The 21,296-nt window shown below is 50.2% G+C and overlaps 1 protein-coding gene across 1 annotated transcript in view; it reads left to right on the top strand.

Annotated features, from left to right (window-relative positions):
* The window catches only part of LOC116945432 (ceruloplasmin-like), a 68,242-nt gene that overhangs the window by 29,155 nt on the left and 17,791 nt on the right, over positions 1-21,296 (top strand). Inside the window, exons 14-17 of the mRNA XM_076069272.1 lie at positions 90-229; positions 1,557-1,685; positions 4,904-5,010; positions 18,717-18,939. Of these exons, the coding sequence (XP_075925387.1) occupies positions 90-229; positions 1,557-1,685; positions 4,904-5,010; positions 18,717-18,939 (599 nt within the window). The remainder of the gene's footprint in view (positions 1-89; positions 230-1,556; positions 1,686-4,903; positions 5,011-18,716; positions 18,940-21,296) is intronic.

Below are 21,296 nucleotides of genomic sequence, written 5' to 3'. Positions count from 1 at the left end.
CCATGGTAACACGTGGGACACTTCATGCCATCCGTTGTGCGAGAACTCGGGTTAAGCAAACCCCGTGCTCACTGATCAATCTGTTTCAGCCCAGCAAATAAATTCCTCGGAAGTGGAGAGACCAGAATCGGCAGTAGATACAAGAAGGTCAGATTCGTGGAATTCACCGACGACAGCTTCAAAAATCCGAAAGTGCGTACGACTGAGGAAGAGCACCTTGCTGCACTAGGTAAAGTTTCCCTCTGGGTAAATAAGCACAACACTTGGAAGATGTATAAACGTGAAGACACCCACAAAGCCTCTTAGCCCAGTATCATCATTTATTTTCATTGAAAAGCAATAGGCACCAAAGCAAGCTAACCTCATCCTAAATGTCGACTTCAGCATTGTAACGTCCCATGATCACATCCTCACTTAGACCCATACAGCATTCACTTGCATCCGTAAAGTCACTCAATCATTCGCCGTCTGACTACACGACCAAACACATTTACGATCAGAAATACTTGGCTGGTGAAACCGCGTTCCGAAAACTTCCTAAATGGCATTCGTTACATACAGCAATGCGTTTCACACAGCATCGCCCAACTCAGCCAGTTGCGATCATTCTTCTCTGATCCTCGCCGTACATGTAAGAGACTGGATATGTCTGTCAGTCACATCACTCGCTGGAGTCGCTTTAGTCGTACAGCACGACCCGTTAGTGCCAGCGCGAAAGTGCGAAACACCAAGGACAATATATCTTGTTGCCACATGCCAAGATGTTCACTACCTCGCCTTGTATACAGGCGGTCGTGGGTTAGATCCCGAGTCTGACACCTGCTGTATATTTGGAGTTGCACGTTCTCCCCATGGTCGCGTGGATTTTTCTCCAGGTCCTCTGGTTATTCCCTCCACTTTTGGAATCAACATCACACGTTCGGAGTATTTAGCTGCTTTTTATTTCCACACGATGAGCCACTTTGTTGAGCTATCATTTGTGATAGCCAGGTCGCTTCTGATAAAGAGCTACATAGCTCAGTGGGCCTTAACTGGTGACATAAAGAGAGCTCTTGCACATCATCAAGTTACCCATTCCCTTTGGTGCATGCTCCAGACATGCTCGTGAATAGCTAGTTTCACGGATAATTATATTGGCCTATGCAAAACCTATCTTTTTTACGAATTAATGTAAATAAGTACTTACATTAGCTATTAACCACATGAAAATTATCATGGTAATATCTCTCGTCAATTTATATCACGACTTTATCTCTCATCACTTATCTCATCACTTTATCTCATCACTTTATCGCTCTCCCTCGAAGCAGTAAACGTGCAGAGCTCCAGATGCAATTCGCAGACAGCCAAAAATCGCAGACAGCAAGCTCGTAAATAACGAGGGAATACCGCAACAATTTCTTGCAACACCTTCGCAGTACTCATGTAAGGAAGGTGTCAGCTGGACCATCGTCAGATCCTCTGAACGGTTGATTGTCAAACGTATCAAGGCGAGTGGAGAGGAGTTATATTACGTCATGGTAACGTGCCGTGCCTCGTTGTCGAGCTGCGTGCAGGCCCGCTGCTGAAGGGGCAGGTCGGGGAACTCTTAGTGGTGGTGCTGTGGAACAGGGCTTCTCGTCCCTACTCCATCCACTCACACGGAGTCATCAGCGACGTTCCCGGGGGCCTCCCGCTCAAGCCAGGTTACTACCCCCTCCGTATGCATGTGTACGTACGTGACGCAGTTGAGCAAACTAGACAGCACGAGGTTCATTCTAGATTTGAAGCTTTCGTGACTGCAAGGATTCATACTCTTTGGTTCTATTCGGTAAAGTCACGTAGGTGAAACAAATTAAAATTTTGCTGTGACTGGTCCCACCTGAAGACGGAAGCTTGCTTTGCCTCCGAAACGTCGCGTTTTAATTGTTTCTTTCATTTTATTTCAATGTATTTTAATTTGTTTTACCTACGTGACTTTACCGAATAGAACCAAAGAGTATGAACACGAGGTTACTCAATGAGGAGTTTTAGCAGCAAGTAGCTTTCCCTTGAGTACATCCTTTTTTTGTATGCGGGTGCTTTCCTCACACGTGTAAACGCTCATTTATTGGCCGATAACACCTTAATATATCGAGGACCACAGAGCTTGGGCAAATGCTTGCATCAGCTCATCACGTGGCCGCCTTACTGCTCATCTGTGGTTCCTTGCGCCTCTAAGTCGTTCTCTCTCTGTGAGATTGAGCGAAGACTGTGCGCGTTTAAAGTTGAAAGTATATCGTTACATGTGACTGTGTGCAATGAAAGTCAACCTGGAAGAGTCAGGTAAAATGGTATTGATAAACCTGATGGATCGACTCTTCTTATAAGCTGTAACAGCTAATATTTTACAAGATGTTTTTTTTTTGCCATCATTGAGAGAGAGATAGTTTTATTTATCATTAATAATGTATTCTTGGTTCTTTTGGTAAAGTCACGTAGAAGGGAAACAATAAAATAATAAAAATATAAAACAATAAAATTCTCACGACGTTTCGACTGCAACACAAGCAATCATCATCAGGTGTGAAAACCACAGCAAGAAAATTTTGAAAAAACCGCCACTTTTAAAAAAAAATTCTTGCTGTGGTTTTCACACCTGATGATTATTGCTTGTGTTGCAGTCGAAACGTCGTGAGAATTTTATTGTTTTATATTTTTATTATTTTATTGTTTCCCTTCTACGTGACTTTACCGAAAGAACAAAGAATATGAATCCCTGCAGTCACAAAAGCTTTAAATGAAAATTAATAATATAATAGTGTTTTTCATATGTACACATTTCATTTTGATTTAAAGCTTTCGTGACTGCAATAATTCATATTCTTAGCTCTTTCGGTAAAGTCACGTTGAAGGGAAACAATAAAATAATAAAACATATATAAAACAATAAAAATTCTCACGACGTTTCGACCATGATGACGACCGTTTGAGTTATGGTCGAAACGTCGTGAGGATTTTTATTGTTTTACATATATTTTATTATTCTTAGTTTTTTCGGTAAAGTCACGTTGAAGAGAAACAACAGAATAACTTTACCGAAAAAACTAAGAATATGAATTACTGCAGTCACGAAAGCTTTAAATCAAAAATATATTTTATTGTTTCCCTTCAACGTGACTTTACCGAAAGAGCTAAGAATACACATTTTATTTTAACTATTCTATCGGCACCGTGTCATGAAACCATGCTGTACTGCCCACAGGGCAGTGCGGCACAACTTTCTCTATCCAACAAGGGCCCACGGAAGGAGCTCTGACAAAATCACTCCTGAGGTCCCTTCACGTGACCTCGTACTCACACTCGGGATGGTACCCGTTCCCACATTGCCCTGCCGTGGAGATTTTCTGTCACGAGGAAGTCAAACATTTTTTATTTGATGTTAGGGACTGGTATTTTGCAAATGAAGTAAAAACGAAATGTAATGTGGCATTTGTTGTGTCGTCATTGGTGCCCAGGCTGAGATCATCAACTCGCTGCCTCGACAATCCGGTGAAATCACAGGCGGCTACTGGAATTGGCACCGAGGATCTCTCCGTCTCCTTCCCCTCCTACTGCTCCCTCTTCTTCTTTCGTGCCGATGATGTAGATGCAGAGCAATAACTGGCGATGCCACATCCAGGTGGTCAAGCCAAGACGACCGCATCAGGAGCAGTGGCTCAGTGCTCTCTTGATCCATGTGCCACCCAGCCACCTCGGGGAAGGGGAAATCTTTTGGGTTTTGATTGATTGATTGACTTCCCGTGGGAAATGTTCTGCGCTGCATGCCAAGTCTCAAACACGTACTGGAAAAAGAAGAGCGGCGTTCGAGTCGACTCTGTTTACGCAGGCGCATCACCCTGTGGCGATATGCTCCGGTGGGATCGCGCTGCTCAGTTGGGGCGTTCTGTAAAAACCGAATCGTGAACTCCTACGAAAAGGCTACGTGGGAAATTTCCACCAGCTCAGTTTCCACCCTGGTGCATTCTGCCCCGACTCGTGCATTACCAGCCTCAAACGAATTTTACCGAGTTGCAACCGAACTCCTTCCTCGTGTTAAAACGGAGGCTGGATTTACGTTGTGTTGTGGTTACCTTCTGATGTGTCAACTTGTGATGGAGGCTGGATTTACGTTGTGTTGTGGTTACCTTCTGATTGAGGCTGGATATACGTTGTGTTGTGGTTACCTTCTGATGGAGGCTGGATTTACGTTGTGTTGTGGTTACCTTCTGATGTGTCAACTTGTGATGGAGGCTGGATTTACGTTGTGTTGTGGTTATCTTCTGATTGAGGCTGGATTTTCGTTGTGTTGTGGTTACCTTGTAATGGAGGCTGGATTTACGTTGTGTTGTGGTTACCTTCTGATGTGTCAACTTGTGATGGAGGCTGGATTTACGTTGTGTTGTGGTTACCTTCTGATGTGTCAACTTGTGATGGAGGCTGGATTAACGTTGTGTTGTGGTTACCTTCTGATGTGTTACCTTCTGATGGAGGCTGGATTTACGTTGTGTTGTGGTTACCTTCTGATGTGTCAACTTGTGGCTTTCCATTGTAAAATTGGATGCCGTCTTCTCTCAAGAGTTTATGAAATGCAGCCGAAAATACCCTGGTCATCTCCCTCCTCCTAACTCTTATTCCGCTTCACTTTCCCCATGTGTTTAGGTCATTGAAATATAATTGCAGTCTATTTGTACAATTTTTTTAAAACAAAAATCCAACATGTAATTCTAAGAGACAGAGCATTGTGCAACATAACCTATGACGTTTTAAACATGGAAACTGTGGTCTTGTTGCCTGCGTACCATGCCATGCCGTGCTTTATTATGACCTTCTGCGAAACGCTGTGAGGTACTGTAATGGGTAAATAAATTAGCGGACTGTTGCCCCTCTTATCTACCCAATGCAGGAGCAAGGAAAACGTACAGATGGCAAATCCCAGATCGCTCCGGCCCTTCACAAGCTGACACGAACTGCATCACCTGGATATACTATTCTGCGGTGGACTTCGTCAGGGTGAGCGCTAAACATCAGGATGTCACATCACGTGACCACACTTATTCAATATGTTCACCACTCCGGATTGTACGTTTGGAGTCTCACTTTTAAAGTGCGCAGCGGTGGAGTGGTGGAGTGGTGATCGGTGCACTGCAGAACGAACCTGGCAGCCTAAGTTTGAGTTCCGGCCACAGCTCGCCAACACGTACTAACCAGCATGGTGAAGTATGGTCAAACAGCTCACTTGACCTTCATGGTTTGTGTGGGGAACTTCATCCAGAAGTCGATTTACAACGAGAAGTAAATAATATCCTGATATATGTATGTTGAACTTCTTTCGCACCGTACATAGCCATCGGAGGTGCAGGGGAAGGGTAAAAAACTAAAAATGTGCAGAAGATAAGCCAACCATTTGAATCGACGCCTGGTGTAGTGTTCGTGCGAGGTCACGGCCAGGCTTGGGTGTAGGGGTCACGCAAGGGGCAAGGGGACCACGCGCTGATGAATCATTAAAGAAAGGCGCTGGCAAGAGATACAGATTGGTGGGAATGAGGAGGAGAGGAAGAGCGGGTTTATCAAGAGGTGTGAGACAAAGGTGGGAAGCTCTGGGAGCGTCGACAGCAGCGTCAGTGGCCTCCAGGTGTTGCCATTGGTGTTGAATGGAACAATACAAATTCCCTCACCAAGACAACGCGCGTGGACTCCCTTTCACATTCATCAGGGAATTGGTTCGAGAATCAATACTTTTGTTGTGTGGTGAATGACGACTCGGAGGCAGCATTATTAACACAAGGGAGCAATAACTGCACCATTGGTAGGTGCCCCTACACTGGGTCCTTCACGGGGACCTCTGGCTCTCTCTGCTGCTAGCCCAGCTATCTCTGTCTCTCTCTGCTGCTAGCCCAGCTATCTCTGTCTCTAGCTGCTGCTAGCCCAGCTATCTCTGTCTCTAGCTGCTGCTAGCCCAGCTATCTCTGTCTCTAGCTGCTGCTAGCCCAGCTATCTCTGGCTCTCTCTGCTGCTAGTCCAGCTATCTCTGGCTCTAGCTGCTGCTAGCCCAGCTATCTCTGTCTCTCTCTGCTGCTAGCCCAGCTATCTCTGTCTCTAGCTGCTGATAGCCCAGCTATCTCTGTCTCTAGCTGCTGCTAGCCCAGCTATCTCTGTCTCTAGCTGCTGCTAGCCCAGCTATCTGTCTCTCTCTTCTGCTAGCCCAGCTATCTCTGTCTCTCTCTGCTCCTAGCCCAGCTATCTCTGTCTCTAGCTGCTGCTAGCCCAGCTATCTCTGTCTCTCTCTACTGCTAGCGCAGCTATCTCTGTCTCTAGCTGCTGCTAGCCCAGCTATCTCTGTCTCTCTCTCTGCTGCTAGCCCAGCTATCTCTGTCTATAGCTGCTGCTAGCCCAGATATCTCTGTCTCTAGCTGCTGCTAGCCCAGCTATCTCTGGCTCTAACTGCTGCTAGCCCAGCTATCTCTGTCTCTAGCTGCTGCTAGCCCAGCTATCTCTGTCTCTCTCTGCTGCTAGCCCAGCTATCTCTGGCTCTAGCTGCTGCTAGCCCAGCTATCTCTGTCTCTCTCTGCTGCTAGCCCAGCTATCTCTGTCTCTCTCTGCTGCTAGCCCAGCTATCTCTGGCTCTAGCTGCTGCTAGCCCAGCTATCTCTGTCTCTCTCTGCAGCTAGCCCAGCTATCTCTAGCTCTAGCTGTTGCTAGCCCAGCTATATCTGTCTCTCTCTGCTGCTAGCCCAGCTATCTCTGTCTCTAGCTGCTGCTAGCCCAGCTATCTCTGGCTCTAGCTGCTGCTAGCCCAGCTATCTCTGTCTCTAGCTGCTGCTAGCCCAGCTATCTCTAGCTCTAGCTGCTGCTAGCCCAGCTATCTCTGTCTCTCTCTGCTGCTAGCCCAGCTATCTCTGTCTCTCTCTGCTGCTAGCCCAGCTATCTCTGTCTCTCTCTCTGCTGCTAGCCCAGCTATCTCTGTCTCTCTCTGCTCCTAGCCCAGCTATATCTGTCTCTAGCTGCTGCTAGCCCTGCTATCTCTGGCTCTCTGTGCTTCTAGCCCAGCTATCTCTGTCTCTAGCTGCTGCTAGCCCAGCTATCTCTGTCTATCTCTGCTGCTAGCCCAGCTATCTCTGTCTCTCTCTGCTGCTAGCCCAGCTATCTCTGGCTCTAGCTGCTGCTAGCCCAGCTATCTCTGTCTCTAGCTGCTGCTAGCCCAGCTATCTCTGTCTCTAGCTGCTGCTAGCCCAGCTATCTCTGTCTCTAGCTGCTGCTAGCCCAGCTATCTCTGGCTCTCTGTGCTCCTAGCCCAGCTATCTCTGTCTCTCTCTGCTGCTAGCCCAGCTATCTCTGTCTCTCTCTGCTGCTAGCCCAGCTATCTCTGTCTCTAGCTACTGCTAGCCCAGCTATCTCTGTCTCTATCTGCTGCTAGCCCAGCTATCTCTGTCTCTCTCTGCTGCTAGCCCAGCTATCTCTGTCTCTCTCTGCTGCTAGCCCAGCTATCTCTGTCTCTAGCTGCTGCTAGCCCAGCTATCTCTGTCTCTAGCTGCTGCTAGCCCAGCTATCTCTTGCTCTAGCTGCTACTAGCCCAGCTATCTCTGTCTCTCTCTGCTGCTAGCCCAGCTATCTCTGTCTCTCTCTGCTGCTAGCCGAGCTATCTCTGTCTCTAGCTGCTGCTAGCCCAGCTATCTCTGTCTCTAGCTGCTGCTAGCCCAGCTATCTCTGTCTCTCTCTGCTGCTAGCCCAGCTATCTCTGGCTCTAGCTGCTGCTACCCCAGCTATCTCTGTCTCTCTCTGCTGCTAGCCCAGCTATCTCTGTCTCTCTGCTGCTAGCCCAGCTATCTGTCTCTAGCTGCTGCTAGCCCAGCTATCTCTGGCTCTCTGTGCTCCTAGCCCAGCTATCTCTGTATCTCTCTGCTGCTAGCCCAGCTATCTCTGTCTCTAGCTGCTGCTAGCCCAGCTATCTCTGTCACTAGCTGCCGCTAGCCCAGCTATCTCTGTCTCTAGCTGCTGCTAGCCCAGCTATCTCTGTCTCTCAGCTGTTGCTAGCCCAGCTATCTCTGTCTCTAGCTGCTGCTAGCCCAGCTATCTCTGTCTCTCTCTGCTGCTAGCCCAGCTATCTCTGTCTCTAGCTGCTGCTAGCCCAGCTATCTCTGTCTATAGCTGCTGCTAGCCCAGCTATCTCTGTCTCTCTCTGCTGCTAGCCCAGCTATCTCTGTCTCTAGCTGCTGCTAGCCCAGCTATCTCTCTCTGCTGCTAGCCCAGCTATCTCTGTCTCTAGCTACTGCTAGCCCAGCTATCTCTGTCTCTAGCTGCTGCTAGATCAGCTATCTCTGTCTCTAGCTGTTGCTAGCCCAGCTATCTCTGTCTCTAGCTGCTGCTAGCCCAGCTATCTCTGTCTCTCTCTGCTGCTAGCCCAGCTATCTCTGTCTCTAGCTGCTGCTAGCCCAGCTATCTCTGTCTCTAGCTGCTGCTAGCCCAGCTATCTCTGTCTCTCTCTGCTGCTAGCCCAGCTATCTCTGTCTCTAGCTGCTGCTAGCCCAGCTATCTCTGGCTCTAGCTGTTGCTAGCCCAGCTATATCTGTCTCTCTCTGCTGCTAGCCCAGCTATCTCTATTTCTAGCTGCTGCTAGCCCAGCTATATCTGTCTCTCTCTGCTGCTAGCCCAGCTATCTCTGTCTTTCTCTGCTGCTAGCCCAGCTATCTCTGGCTCTCTCTGCTGCTAGCCCAGCTATCTCTGGCTCTAGCTGCTGCTAGCCCAGCTATCTCTGTCTCTAGCTGCTGCTAGCCCAGCTATCTCTGTCTCTAACTGCTGCTAGCCCAGCTATCTCTGTCTCTCTCTCTGCCGCTAGCCCAGCTATCTCTGTCTCTCTCTCTACTGCTAGCCCAGCTATCTCTGGCTCTAGCTGCTGCTAGCCCAGCTATCTCTGTCTCTCTCTGCTGCTAGCCCAGCTATCTCTGTCTCTCTCTGCTGCTAGCCCAGCTATCTCTGTATCTCTCTCTACTGCTAGCCCATCTATCTCTGGCTCTAGCTGCTGCTAGCCCAGCTATCTCTGTCTCTCTCTGCTGCTAGCCCAGCTATATCTGTCTCTCTCTGCCGCTAGCCCAGCTATCTCTGTCTCTAGCTGCTGCTAGCCCAGCTATCTCTGTTTCTCTCTCTGCCGCTAGCCCAGCTAACTCTGTCTCTAGCTGCTGCTAGCCCAGCTATCTCTATCTCTCTCTGCTGCTAGCCCAGCTATCTCTGGCTCTAGCTGCTGCTAGCCCAGCTATCTCTGGCTCTAGCTGTTGCTAGCCCAGCTATATCTGTCTCTCTCTGCTGCTAGCCCAGCTATCTCTGTCTCTCTCTGCTGCTAGCCCAGCTATCTCTGGCTCTAGCTGCTGCTAGCCCAACTATCTCTGTTTCTAGCTGCTGCTAGCCCATCTATCTCTGTCTCTCTCTGCTGCTAGCCCAGCTATCTCTGTCTCTAGCTGCTGCTAGCCCAGCTATCTCTGTCTCTCTCTGCTGCTAGCCCAGCTATCTCTGTCTCTAGCTGCTGCTAGCCCAGCTATCTGTCTCTAGCTGCTGCTAGCCCAGCTATCTCTGTCTCTCTCTGCTGCTAGCCCAGCTATCTCTGTCTCTAGCTGCTGCTAGCCCAGCTATCTCTGACTCTCTCTGCTGCTAGCCCTGCTATATCTGGCTCTCTGTGCTCCTAGCCCAGCTATCTCTGTCTCTAGCTGCTGCTAGCCCAGCTATCTCTGTCTATCTCTGCTGCTAGCCCAGCTATCTCTGTCTCTCTCTGCTGCTAGCCCAGCTATCTCTGGCTCTAGCTGCTGCTAGCCCAGCTATCTCTGTCTCTAGCTGCTGCTAGCCCAGCTATCTCTGTCTCTAGCTGCTGCTAGCCCAGCTATCTCTGTCTCTAGCTGCTGCTAGCCCAGCTATCTCTGGCCCTCTGTGCTCCTAGCCCAGCTATCTCTGTCTCTCTCTGCTGCTAGCCCAGCTATCTCTGTCTCTCTCTGCTGCTAGCCCAGCTATCTCTGTCTCTAGCTGCTGCTAGCCCAGCTATCTCTGTCTCTATCTGCTGCTAGCCCAGCTATCTCTGTCTCTCTCTGCTGCTAGCCCAGCTATCTCTGTCTCTCTCTGCTGCTAGCCCAGCTATCTCTGTCTCTAGCTGCTGCTAGCCCAGCTATCTCTGTCTCTAGCTGCTGCTAGCCCAGCTATCTCTTGCTCTAGCTGCTACTAGCCCAGCTATCTCTGTCTCTCTCTGCTGCTAGCCCAGCTATCTCTGTCTCTCTCTGCTGCTAGCAGAGCTATCTCTGTCTCTCGCTGCTGCTAGCCCAGCTATCTCTGTCTCTAGCTGCTGCTAGCCCAGCTATCTCTGTCTCTCTCTGCTGCTAGCCCAGCTATCTCTGGCTCTAGCTGCTGCTAGCCCAGCTATCTCTGTCTCTCTCTGCTGCTAGCCCAGCTATCTCTGTCTCTCTGCTGCTAGCCCAGCTATCTGTCTCTAGCTGCTGCTAGCCCAGCTATCTCTGGCTCTCTGTGCTCCTAGCCCAGCTATCTCTGTGTCTCTCTGCTGCTAGCCCAGCTATCTCTGTCTCTAGCTGCTGCTAGCCCAGCTATCTCTGTCACTAGCTGCTGCTAGCCCAGCTGTCTCTGTCTCTCTCTGCCGCTAGCCCAGCTATCTCTGTCTCTAGCTACTGCTAGCCCAGCTATCTCTGTCTCTAGCTGCTGCTAGCCCAGCTATCTCTGTCTCTCAGCTGTTGCTAGCCCAGCTATCTCTGTCTCTAGCTGCTGCTAGCCCAGCTATCTCTGTCTCTCTCTGCTGCTAGCCCAGCTATCTCTGTCTCTAGCTGCTGCTAGCCCAGCTATCTCTGTCTATAGCTGCTGCTAGCCCAGCTATCTCTGTCTCTCTCTGCTGCTAGCCCAGCTATCTCTGTCTCTAGCTGCTGCTAGCCCAGCTATCTCTCTCTGCTGCTAGCCCAGCTATCTCTGTCTCTAGCTACTGCTAGCCCAGCTATCTCTGTCTCTAGCTGCTGCTAGCCCAGCTATCTCTGTCTCTAGCTGTTGCTAGCCCAGCTATCTCTGTCTCTAGCTGCTGCTAGCCCAGCTATCTCTGTCTCTCTCTGCTGCTAGCCCAGCTATCTCTGTCTCTAGCTGCTGCTAGCCCAGCTATCTCTGTCTCTAGCTGCTGCTAGCCCAGCTATCTCTGTCTCTCTCTGCTGCTAGCCCAGCTATCTCTGTCTCTAGCTGCTGCTAGCCCAGCTATCTCTGGCTCTAGCTGTTGCTAGCCCAGCTATATCTGTCTCTCTCTGCTGCTAGCCCAGCTATCTCTATTTCTAGCTGCTGCTATCCCAGCTATATCTGTCTCTCTCTGCTGCTAGCCCAGCTATCTCTGTCTCTCTCTGCTGCTAGCCCAGCTATCTCTGGCTCTCTCTGCTGCTAGCCCAGCTATCTTTGGCTCTAGCTGCTGCTAGCCCAGCTATCTCTGTCTCTAGCTGCTGCTAGCCCAGCTATCTCTGTCTCTAGCTGCTGCTAGCCCAGCTATCTCTGTCTCTCTCTCTGCTGCTAGCCCAGCTATCTCTGTCTCTCTCTCTACTGCTAGCCCAGCTATCTCTGGCTCTAGCTGCTGCTAGCCCAGCTATCTCTGTCTCTCTCTGCTGCTAGCCCAGCTATCTCTGTCTCTCTCTGCTGCTAGCCCAGCTATCTCTGTCTCTCTCTCTACTGCTAGCCCAGCTATCTCTGGCTCTAGCTGCTGCTAGCCCAGCTATCTCTGTCTCTCTCTGCCGCTAGCCCAGCTATCTCTGTCTCTAGCTGCTGCTAGCCCAGCTATCTCTGTTTCTCTCTCTGCCGCTAGCCCAGCTATCTCTGTCTCTCTCTCTGCTGCTAGCCCAGCTAACTCTGTCTCTCTCTGCTGCTAGCCCAGCTATCTCTGGCTCTCTCTGCTGCTAGCCCAGCTATCTCTGGCTCTAGCTGCTGCTAGCCCAGCTATCTCTGTCTCTAGCTGCTGCTAGCCCAGCTATCTCTGTCTCTAGCTGCTGCTAGCCCAGCTATCTCTGTCTCTCTCTCTGCTGCTAGCCCAGTTATCTCTGGCTCTAGCTGCTGCTAGCCCAGCTATCTCTGTCTCTCTCTGCTGCTAGCCCAGCTATCTCTGTCTCTCTCTGCTGCTAGCCCAGCTATCTCTGTCTCTCTCTCTACTGCTAGCCCAGCTATCTCTGGCTCTAGCTGCTGCTAGCCCAGCTATCTCTGTCTCTCTCTGCTGCTAGCCCAGCTATCTCTGTCTCTCTCTGCCGCTAGCCCATCTATCTCTGTCTCTAGCTGCTGCTAGCCCAGCTATCTCTGTTTCTCTCTCTGCCGCTAGCCCAGCTATCTCTGTCTCTCTCTCTGCCGCTAGCCCAGCTAACTCTGTCTCTAGCTGCTGCTAGCCCAGCTATCTCTCTCTGCTGCTAGCCCAGCTATCTCTGGCTCTAGCTGTTGCTAGCCCAGCTATCTCTGGCTATAGCTGTTGCTAGCCCAGCTATATCTGTCTCTCTCTGCTGCTAGCCCAGCTATCTCTGTCTCTCTCTGCTGCTAGCCCAGCTATCTCTGGCTCTAGCTGCTGCTAGCCCAGCTATCTCTGTTTCTAGCTGCTGCTAGCCCAGCTATCTCTGTCTCTCTCTGCTGCTAGCCCAGCTATCTCTGTCTCTAGCTGCTGCTAGCCCAGCTATCTCTATCTCTCTCTGCTGCTAGCCCAGCAATCTCTGTCTCTAGCTGCTGCTAGCCCAGCTATCTGTCTCTAGCTGCTTCTAGCCCAGCTATCTCTGTCTCTCTCTGCTGCTAGCCCAGCTATCTCTGTCTCTAGCTGCTGCTAGCCCAGCTATCTCTGTCTCTCTCTGCTGCTAGCCCAGCTATCTCTGTCTCTAGCTGCTGCTAGCCCAGATATCTCTGGCTCTAGCTGCTGCTAGCCCAGCTATCTCTGTCTCTCTCTGCTGCTAGCCCAGCTATCTCTGTCTCTAGCTGCTGCTAGCCCAGCTGTCTCTGTCTCTCTCTGCCGCTAGCCCAGCTATCTCTGTCTTTTTCTGCTTCTAGCCCAGCTATCTCTGTCTCTAGCTGCTGCTAGCCCAGATATCTCTGGCTCTAGCTGCTGCTAGCCCAGCTATCTCTGTCTCTCTCTGCTGCTAGCCCAGCTATCTCTGTCTCTAGCTGCTGCTAGCCCAACTATATCTGTCTCTAGCTGCTGCTAGCCCAGCTGTCTCTGTCTCTCTCTGCCGCTAGCCCAGCTATCTCTGTCTCTCTCTGCCGCTAGTCCAGCTATCTCTGTCTCTCTCTGCTGCTAGCCCAGCTATCTCTGTCTCTCTCTGCCGCTAGCCCAGCTATCTCTGTCTCTAGCTGCTGCTAGCCCAGCTATCTCTGTCTCTAGCTGCTGCTAGCCCAGCTATCTCTGTCTCTCTCTCTGCCGCTAGCCCAGCTATCTCTGTCTCTCTCTGCCGCTAGCCCAGCTATCTCTGGCTCTAGCTGCTGCTAGCCCAGCTATCTCTGTCTCTCTTTGCTGCTAGCCCAGCTATCTCTGTCTCTAGCTGCTGCTAGCCCAGCTATCTCTGTCTCTAGCTGCTGCTAGCCCAGCTATCTCTGTCTCTAGCTGCTGCTAGCCCAGCTATCTCTGTCTCTAGCTGCTGCTAGCCCAGCTATCTCTGTCTCTCTCTGCTGCTAGCCCAGCTATCTCTGTCTCTCTCTGCTGCTAGCCCAGCTATCTCTGTCTCTCTCTGCTGCTAGCCCAGCTATCTCTGTCTCTAGCTGCTGCTAGCCCAGATATCTCTGGCTCTCTCTGCTGCTAGCCCAGCTATCTCTGTCTCTAGCTGCTGCTAGCCCAGCTATCTGTCTCTAGCTGCTGCTAGCCCAGCTATCTCTGTCCCTCTCTGCTGCTAGCCCAGCTATCTCTGGCTCTAGCTGCTGCTAGCCCAGCTATCTCTGTCTCTCTCTGCTGCTAGCCCAGCTATCTCTGTCTCTCTGCTGCTAGCCCAGCTATCTGTCTCTAGCTGCTGCTAGCCCAGCTATCTCTGGCTCTCTGTGCTCCTAGCCCAGCTATCTCTGTATCTCTCTGCTGCTATCCCAGCTATCTCTGTCTCTAGCTGCTGCTAGCTCAGCTGTCTCTGTCTCTCTCTGCCGCTAGCCCAGCTATCTCTGTCTCTAGCTACTGCTAGCCCAGCTATCTCTGTCTCTAGCTGCTGCTAGCCCAGCTATCTCTGTCTCTCTCTGCTGCTAGCCCAGCTATCTCTGTCTCTAGCTGCTGCTAGCCCAGCTATCTCTGTCTCTCTCTGCTGCTAGCCCAGCTATCTCTGTCTCTAGCTGCTGCTAGCCCAGATATCTCTGGCTCTAGCTGCTGCTAGCCCAGCTATCTCTGTCTCTCTCTGCTGCTAGCCCAGCTATCTCTGTCTCTAGCTGCTGCTAGCCCAGCTGTCTCTGTCTCTCTCTGCCACTAGCCCAGCTATCTCTGTCTTTTTCTGCTTCTAGCCCAGGTATCTCTGTCTCTAGCTGCTGCTAGCCCAGATATCTCTGGCTCTAGCTGCTGCTAGCCCAGCTATCTCTGTCTCTAGCTGCTGCTAGCCCAGCTATCTCTGTCTCTAGCTGCTGCTAGCCCAGCTATCTCTGTCTCTCTCTGCTGCTAGCCCAGCTATCTCTGTCTCTCTCTGCTGCTAGCCCAGCTATCTCTGTCTCTAGCTGCTGCTAGCCCAGATATCTCTGTCTCTCTCTGCTGCTATCCCAGCTATCTCTGTCTCTAGCTGCTGCTAGCCCAGCTATCTCTGTCTCTAGCTGCTGCTAGCCCAGCTATCTCTGTCTCTCTCTGCTGCTAGCCCAGCTATCTCTGGCTCTAGCTGCTGCTAGCCCAGCTATCTCTGTCTCTCTCTGCTGCTAGCCCAGCTATCTCTGTCTCTCTGCTGCTAGCCCAGCTATCTGTCTCTAGCTGCTGCTAGCCCAGCTATCTCTGGCTCTCTGTGCTACTAGCCCAGCTATCTCTGTATCTCTCTGCTGCTAGCCCAGCTATCTCTGTCTCTAGCTGCTGCTAGCCCAGCTATCTCTGTCACTAGCTGCTGCTAGCCCAGCTCTCTCTGTCTCTCTCTGCCGCTAGCCCAGCTATCTCTGTCTCTAGCTACTGCTAGCCCAGCTATCTCTGTCTCTAGCTGCTGCTAGCCCAGCTATCTCTGTCTCTCAGCTGTTGCTAGCCCAGCTATCTCTGTCTCTAGCTGCTGCTAGCCCAGCTATCTCTGTCTCTCTCTGCTGCTAGCCCAGCTATCTCTGTCTCTAGCTGCTGCTAGCCCAGCTATCTCTGTCTATAGCTGCTGCTAGCCCAGCTATCTCTGTCTCTCTCTGCTGCTAGCCCAGCTATCTCTGTCTCTAGCTGCTGCTAGCCCAGCTATCTCTCTCTGCTGCTGGCCCAGCTATCTCTGTCTCTAGCTACTGCTAGCCCAGCTATCTCTGTCTCTAGCTGCTGCTAGCCCAGCTATCTCTGTCTCTAGCTGTTGCTAGCCCAGCTATCTCTGTCTCTAGCTGCTGCTAGCCCAGCTATCTCTGTCTCTCTCTGCTGCTAGCCCAGCTATCTCTGTCTCTAGCTGCTGCTAGCCCAGCTATCTCTGTCTCTAGCTGCTGCTAGCCCAGCTATCTCTGTCTCTCTCTGCTGCTAGCCCAGCTATCTCTGTCTCTAGCTGCTGCTAGCCCAGCTATCTCTGGCTCTAGCTGTTGCTAGCCCAGCTATATCTGTCTCTCTCTGCTGCTAGCCCAGCTATCTCTATTTCTAGCTGCTGCTAGCCCAGCTATATCTGTCTCTCTCTGCTGCTAGCCCAGCTATCTCTGTCTCTCTCTGCTGCTAGCCCAGCTATCTCTGACTCTCTCTGCTGCTAGCCCAGCTATCTCTGGCTCTAGCTGCTGCTAGCCCAGCTATCTCTGTCTCTAGCTGCTGCTAGCCCAGCTATCTCTGTCTCTAGCTGCTGCTAGCCCAGCTATCTCTGTCTCTCTCTCTGCCGCTAGCCCAGCTATCTCTGTCTCTCTCTCTACTGCTAGCCCAGCTATCTCTGGCTCTAGCTGCTGCTAGCCCAGCTATCTCTGTCTCTCTCTGCTGCTAGCCCAGCTATCTCTGTCTCTAGCTGCTGCTAGTCCAGCTATCTCTGTCTCTAGCTGCTGCTAGCCCAGCTATCTCTGTCTCTCTCTGCTGCTAGCCCAGCTATCTCTGTCTCTCTCTGCTGCTAGCCCAGCTATCTCTGTCTCTCTCTCTACTGCTAGCCCAGCTATCTCTGGCTCTAGCTGCTGCTAGCCCAGCTATCTCTGTCTCTCTCTGCTGCTAGCCCAGCTATCTATGTCTCTCTCTGCCGCTAGCCCAGCTATCTCTGTCTCTAGCTGCTGCTAGCCCAGCTATCTCTGTCTCTCTCTCTGCCGCTAACCCAGCTATCTCTGTCTCTCTCTCTGCCGCTAGCCCAGCTAACTCTGTCTCTAGCTGCTGCTAGCCCAGCTATTTCTATCTCTCTCTGCTGCTAGCCCAGCTATCTCTGGCTCTAGCTGCTGCTAGCCCAGCTATCTCTGGCTCTAGCTGTTGCTAGCCCAGCTATATCTGTCTCTCTTTGCTGCTAGCCCAGCTATCTCTGTCTCTCTCTGCTGCTAGCCCAGCTATCTCTGGCTGTAGCTGCTGCTAACCCAGCTATCTCTGTTTCTAGCTGCTGCTAGCCCAGCTATCTGTGTCTCTCTCTGCTGCTAGCCCAGCTATCTCTGTCTCTAGCTGCTGCTAGCCCAGCTATCTCTGTGTCTCTCTGCTGCTAGCCCAGCTATCTCTGTCTCTAGCTGCTGCTAGCCCAGCTATCTGTCTCTAGCTGCTGCTAGCCCAGCTATCTCTGTCTCTCTCTGCTGCTAGCCCAGCTATCTCTGTCTCTAGCTGCTGCTAGCCCAGCTATCTCTGTCTCTCTCTGCTGCTAGCCCAGCTATCTCTGTCTTTAGCTGCTGCTAGCCCAGATATCTCTGGCTCTAGCTGCTGCTAGCCCAGCTATCTCTGTCTCTAGCTGCTGCTAGCCCAGCTGTCTCTGTCTCTCTCTGCCGCTAGCCCAGCTATCTCTGTCTTTTTCTGCTTCTAGCCCAGCTATCTCTGTCTCTAGCTGCTGCTAGCCCAGATATCTCTGGCTCTATCTGCTGCTAGCCCAGCTATCTCTGTCTCTCTCTGCTGCTAGCCCAGCTATCTCTGTCTCTAGCTGCTGCTAGCCCAGCTATATCTGTCTCTAGCTGCTGCTAGCCCAGCTGTCTCTGTCTCTCTCTGCCGCTAGCCCAGCTATCTCTGTCTCTCTCTGCCGCTAGTCCAGCTATCTCTGTCTCTCTCTGCTGCTAGCCCAGCTATCTCTGTCTCTCTCTGCCGCTAGCCCAGCTATCTCTGTCTCTAGCTGCTGCTAGCCCAGCTATCTCTGTCTCTAGCTGCTAGAGACAGAGATAGCCCAGCTATCTCTGTCTCTAGCTGCTGCTAGCCCAGCTATCTCTGTCTCTCTCTCTGCCGCTAGCCCAGCTATCTCTGTCTCTCTCTGCCGCTAGCCCAGCTATCTCTGGCTCTAGCTGCTGCTAGTCCAGCTATCTCTGTCTCTCTTTGCTGCTAGCCCAGCTATCTCTGTCTCTCTTTGCTGCTAGCCCAGCTATCTCTGTCTCTAGCTGCTGCTAGCCCAGCTATCTCTGTCTCTAGCTGCTGCTAGCCCAGCTATCTCTGTCTCTAGCTGCTGCTAGCCCAGCTATCTCTGTCTCTAGCTGCTGCTAGCCCAGCTATCTCTGTCTCTCTCTGCTGCTAGCCCAGCTATCTCTGTCTCTCTCTGCTGCTAGCCCAGCTATCTCTGTCTCTAGCTGCTGCTAGCCCAGATATCTCTGGCTCTCTCTGCTGCTAGCCCAGCTATCTCTGTCTCTCTCTGCCGCTAGCCCAGCTATCTCTGTCTCTAGCTGCTGCTAGCCCAGCTATCTCTGTCTCTCTCTGCTGCTAGCCCAACTATCTCTGTATCTAGCTGCTGCTAGCCCAGCTATCTCTGTCTCTAGCTGCTGCTAGCCCAGCTATCTCTGTCTCTCTCTGCTGCTAGCCCAGCTATCTCTGTCTCTCTCTCTGCTGCTAGCCCAGCTATCTCTGTCTCTAGCTGCTGCTAGCCCAGATATCTCTGGCTCTCTCTGCTGCTAGCCCAGCTATCTCTGTCTCTCTCTGCGCTAGCCCAGCTATCTCTGTCTCTAGCTGCTGCTAGCCCAGCTATCTCTGTCTCTCTCTGCTGCTAGCCCAGCTATCTCTGTCTCTCTCTGCTGCTAGCCCAGCTATCTCTGTCTCTCTCTGCTGCTAGCCCAACTATCTCTGTCTCTAGCTGAGGCTAGCCCAGCTATCTCTGTCTCTAGCTGCTGCTAGCCCAGCTATATCTGTCTCTCTCTGCTGCTAGCCCAGCTATCTCTGTCTCTCTCTGCTGCTAGCCCAGCTATCTCTGTCTCTAGCTGCTGCTAGCCCAGCTATCTCTGGCTCTAGCTGCTGCTAGCCCAGCTATCTCTGTCTCTCTCTGCTGCTAGCCCAGCTATCTCTGGCCCTGTCTACTGCTAGGCCAGCTATCTCTGTCTCTCTCTCTGCTGCTAGCCCAGCTATCTCTGTCTCACGCCTGTAGTCCAGCACTGTGGAGGCTAGGATTGGGCGATTGCAAAACATCTTGTCAAACACCTTTGCTGTGGGCCTCGAGGTGTGGCATGTTACAAATGTAACAATGAGTGAAACAGTTTGTTTGGTTGTATGTGTGTGTGTGCAGGACCCGAACTCGGGGTTGGTGGGGCCACTGGTGGTGTGCCGCTCTGGGTTGCTTGACGACTCGGGCCACCGTAACGATGTGGCCCACGAGTTTGCTCTCCTCTTTATGGTCTACGATGAGAACCTGTCCTGGTACCTGCGGGACAACATCGACAACTTCACGGGGAATCCCGGTGCTGTGGACGTCGCCGACAAGGACTTCCGTGAGAGCAATCTCATGCACAGTAAGGAGGCGGCACTGTCGCATGTAAAACAGGATAAATAACATGGCACACAACATTTTTAACAAGTAGAATTACAAGGGTCTGTAAAGATTAAAAACAGCAAACAGACTGTGTAATGTGGACTGATTTTTTATTATTATTAATTATCCATTTAACCCCAACATTATTAAATATCCCCTCGAGACCTCAGCGATCAAAAGTAACATTCGGAAGTAAATAACGTAATCAAAGAAAATCCCGGTGCTAACGTTGCATGGCAATTGACACACAAAAATCCCATCTCGTCAAAATCTCGGGTAGCTGTTCTCAAATACCTTCTCAGGTTTACAATAAATACAGGAGCTCGTGGTTGGAAAGTAAACAGTCATTGTCGCATGTACTGTTATCTGCTGTGGGATTGTCGCATTTTACTGCACACTCAGGGCCAACCTTGCTCAGACAATTGTTTGCACTTGCAAATTCAGTATAAAGTTGAGATGAGACGATAATTTGGAGGAACTTTTAGTGAGATTCCTGAAACAATCAAGAGGCAGTGCCAGAGTTCGTGAAACAATTGTGGATCCAAATTCATGCAGAGGTGGGTTATTTCCCAATTTGTCCAGAGATTATTTATACAGAAACTTTACAGGTAAATCAATAATAAGGCTTTGTCCTCAATTCTCTGTTGCATTTGTTCAGTTTTGTTCACTCCACAAATACCAAAAAAGGAAACTCTCCGGGAATTTCAGAGTGGTAAGCTGAACATAAAATAAGAGATGAATAACTAAGATAATACGTCTCGACTTAAAGCTTTCGTGACTGCAGGAATTCATATTATTGGGGTCTTTCGGTAAAGTCACGTAGATAGGTTCAAAGAAATAACAAACAATAACAAAAAACATAAGAAAAAACCACGACGTTTTGATTACAACACAAGCGATCGGCATCAGGAGGAAAAAACGAGGGGGAAAGCTTCTGAGGCAGACTGTTTTAAAGGTTTAAAATGTGTGTAGCCCAAGGGTCATAAACGAAGTGGGTGGGGCTAGTTATGTTCACGTGAGAAATGAGCGTGTTAATGTGAGATAGGAGAGCGTAGTTAATGTGAGAGATTAACGTGTTAATTGTGAGAGATTAACGTGTTAATGTGAGAGATTAGAATGTTAATGTGAGAGATTAACGTGTTAACGTGAGAGATTAGCATGTTAATGTGAGAGATTAGCGTGTTATTGTTTTTAACCTATCTACGTGACTTTACTGAAAGACCCAAATAATATAAAAACTAAGATAATGTTGGCGGTACACCGGTGGTCAGCAGTATGTACATTTAAAAAAACGCAGCAATTATTATTTATTTGCCCGCGATTTGCAACCCCAGTCAGAAAATCTTGCCGGGTGCATTAAAATCAGTTCTTGTGACGTTGAAGCAGTCAGTAGACGAATGTTATGAGCAGCTAAACATTAAGCTTCACAGTCTGTTGCTGTATGGCACCCAACCTGATGATTGGCTTCGTGCTCCAAAGATAGATTTGACCTCGTGCCCTAAACGTGATCGGACGGTTCCTCAATTCAATTCCGGAATAACTTTTTGGCGGACGGTGGCGTCGAAATATTACGACTCGTGGTGTCACCACACGATCGATTGCAAAGCAGCTGCTGAATCAAAGGGAATTACTCATGGAGCGTCTCCAGCTCACTCAAGGCAACAGAAACACCGACAGACTGTTTGACGAGGACCAGTGTATTCTTAGTTCTTTCGGTAAAGTCACGTTGAAGGGAAACAACAAAATAATAAAATACATATAAAACAATACAAATTCTCACGACGTTTCGACCATAACACAAACGACACACCTGATGACGATCGTTTGTGTTATGGTCGAAACGTCGTGAGAATTTTTATTGTTTTTTATATATTTTATTATTTTGTTGTTTCCCTTCAACGTGACTTTACCGAAAGAACTAAGAATATGAATTACTGCAGTCACGAAAGCTTTAAATCAAAACGAGGACCAGTGTGTTGTGCTGTACCGGTGTACCGCCAATATGTCCGTATCAATCCTGGTTTTTGTTAGTATTATTATAGGATACTAACTGAGCCGCAATGGACAGGTGCTCCGGATTCGAATGCAACATTATTTTTTTTCCAGTGTTGCAACCTGTGCTATACAAAGCACTGCAAACAATATGTTGCTGGCGACATTGTTCGCAAGGAACATTTTCACTGTTGAGCCTTGGCTTCAGAGAAAGTCGAATAAACGACGTGGGATCTGACACTGCCTGAATACGTTGTTTTACACCAGCTGAACGCAGTCTCTTGAGGCGAATGGCGGCAGCCAATGTGGCGCCGATGTTGTTGAGAAAAAAAGATCTCTAAACTT

This window comes from Petromyzon marinus, chromosome 24 (genome assembly GCF_048934315.1).
Source record: "Petromyzon marinus isolate PM22_M1 ecotype Great Lakes invasive population chromosome 24, UKy_Petmar_22M1.pri1.0, whole genome shotgun sequence".
In the NCBI taxonomy this organism is placed as follows: domain Eukaryota; kingdom Metazoa; phylum Chordata; class Hyperoartia; order Petromyzontiformes; family Petromyzontidae; genus Petromyzon; species Petromyzon marinus.
The sequence above is the reverse complement of the archived record's forward strand: the minus strand, read 5'-3'. Positions and strand labels throughout refer to the sequence as shown.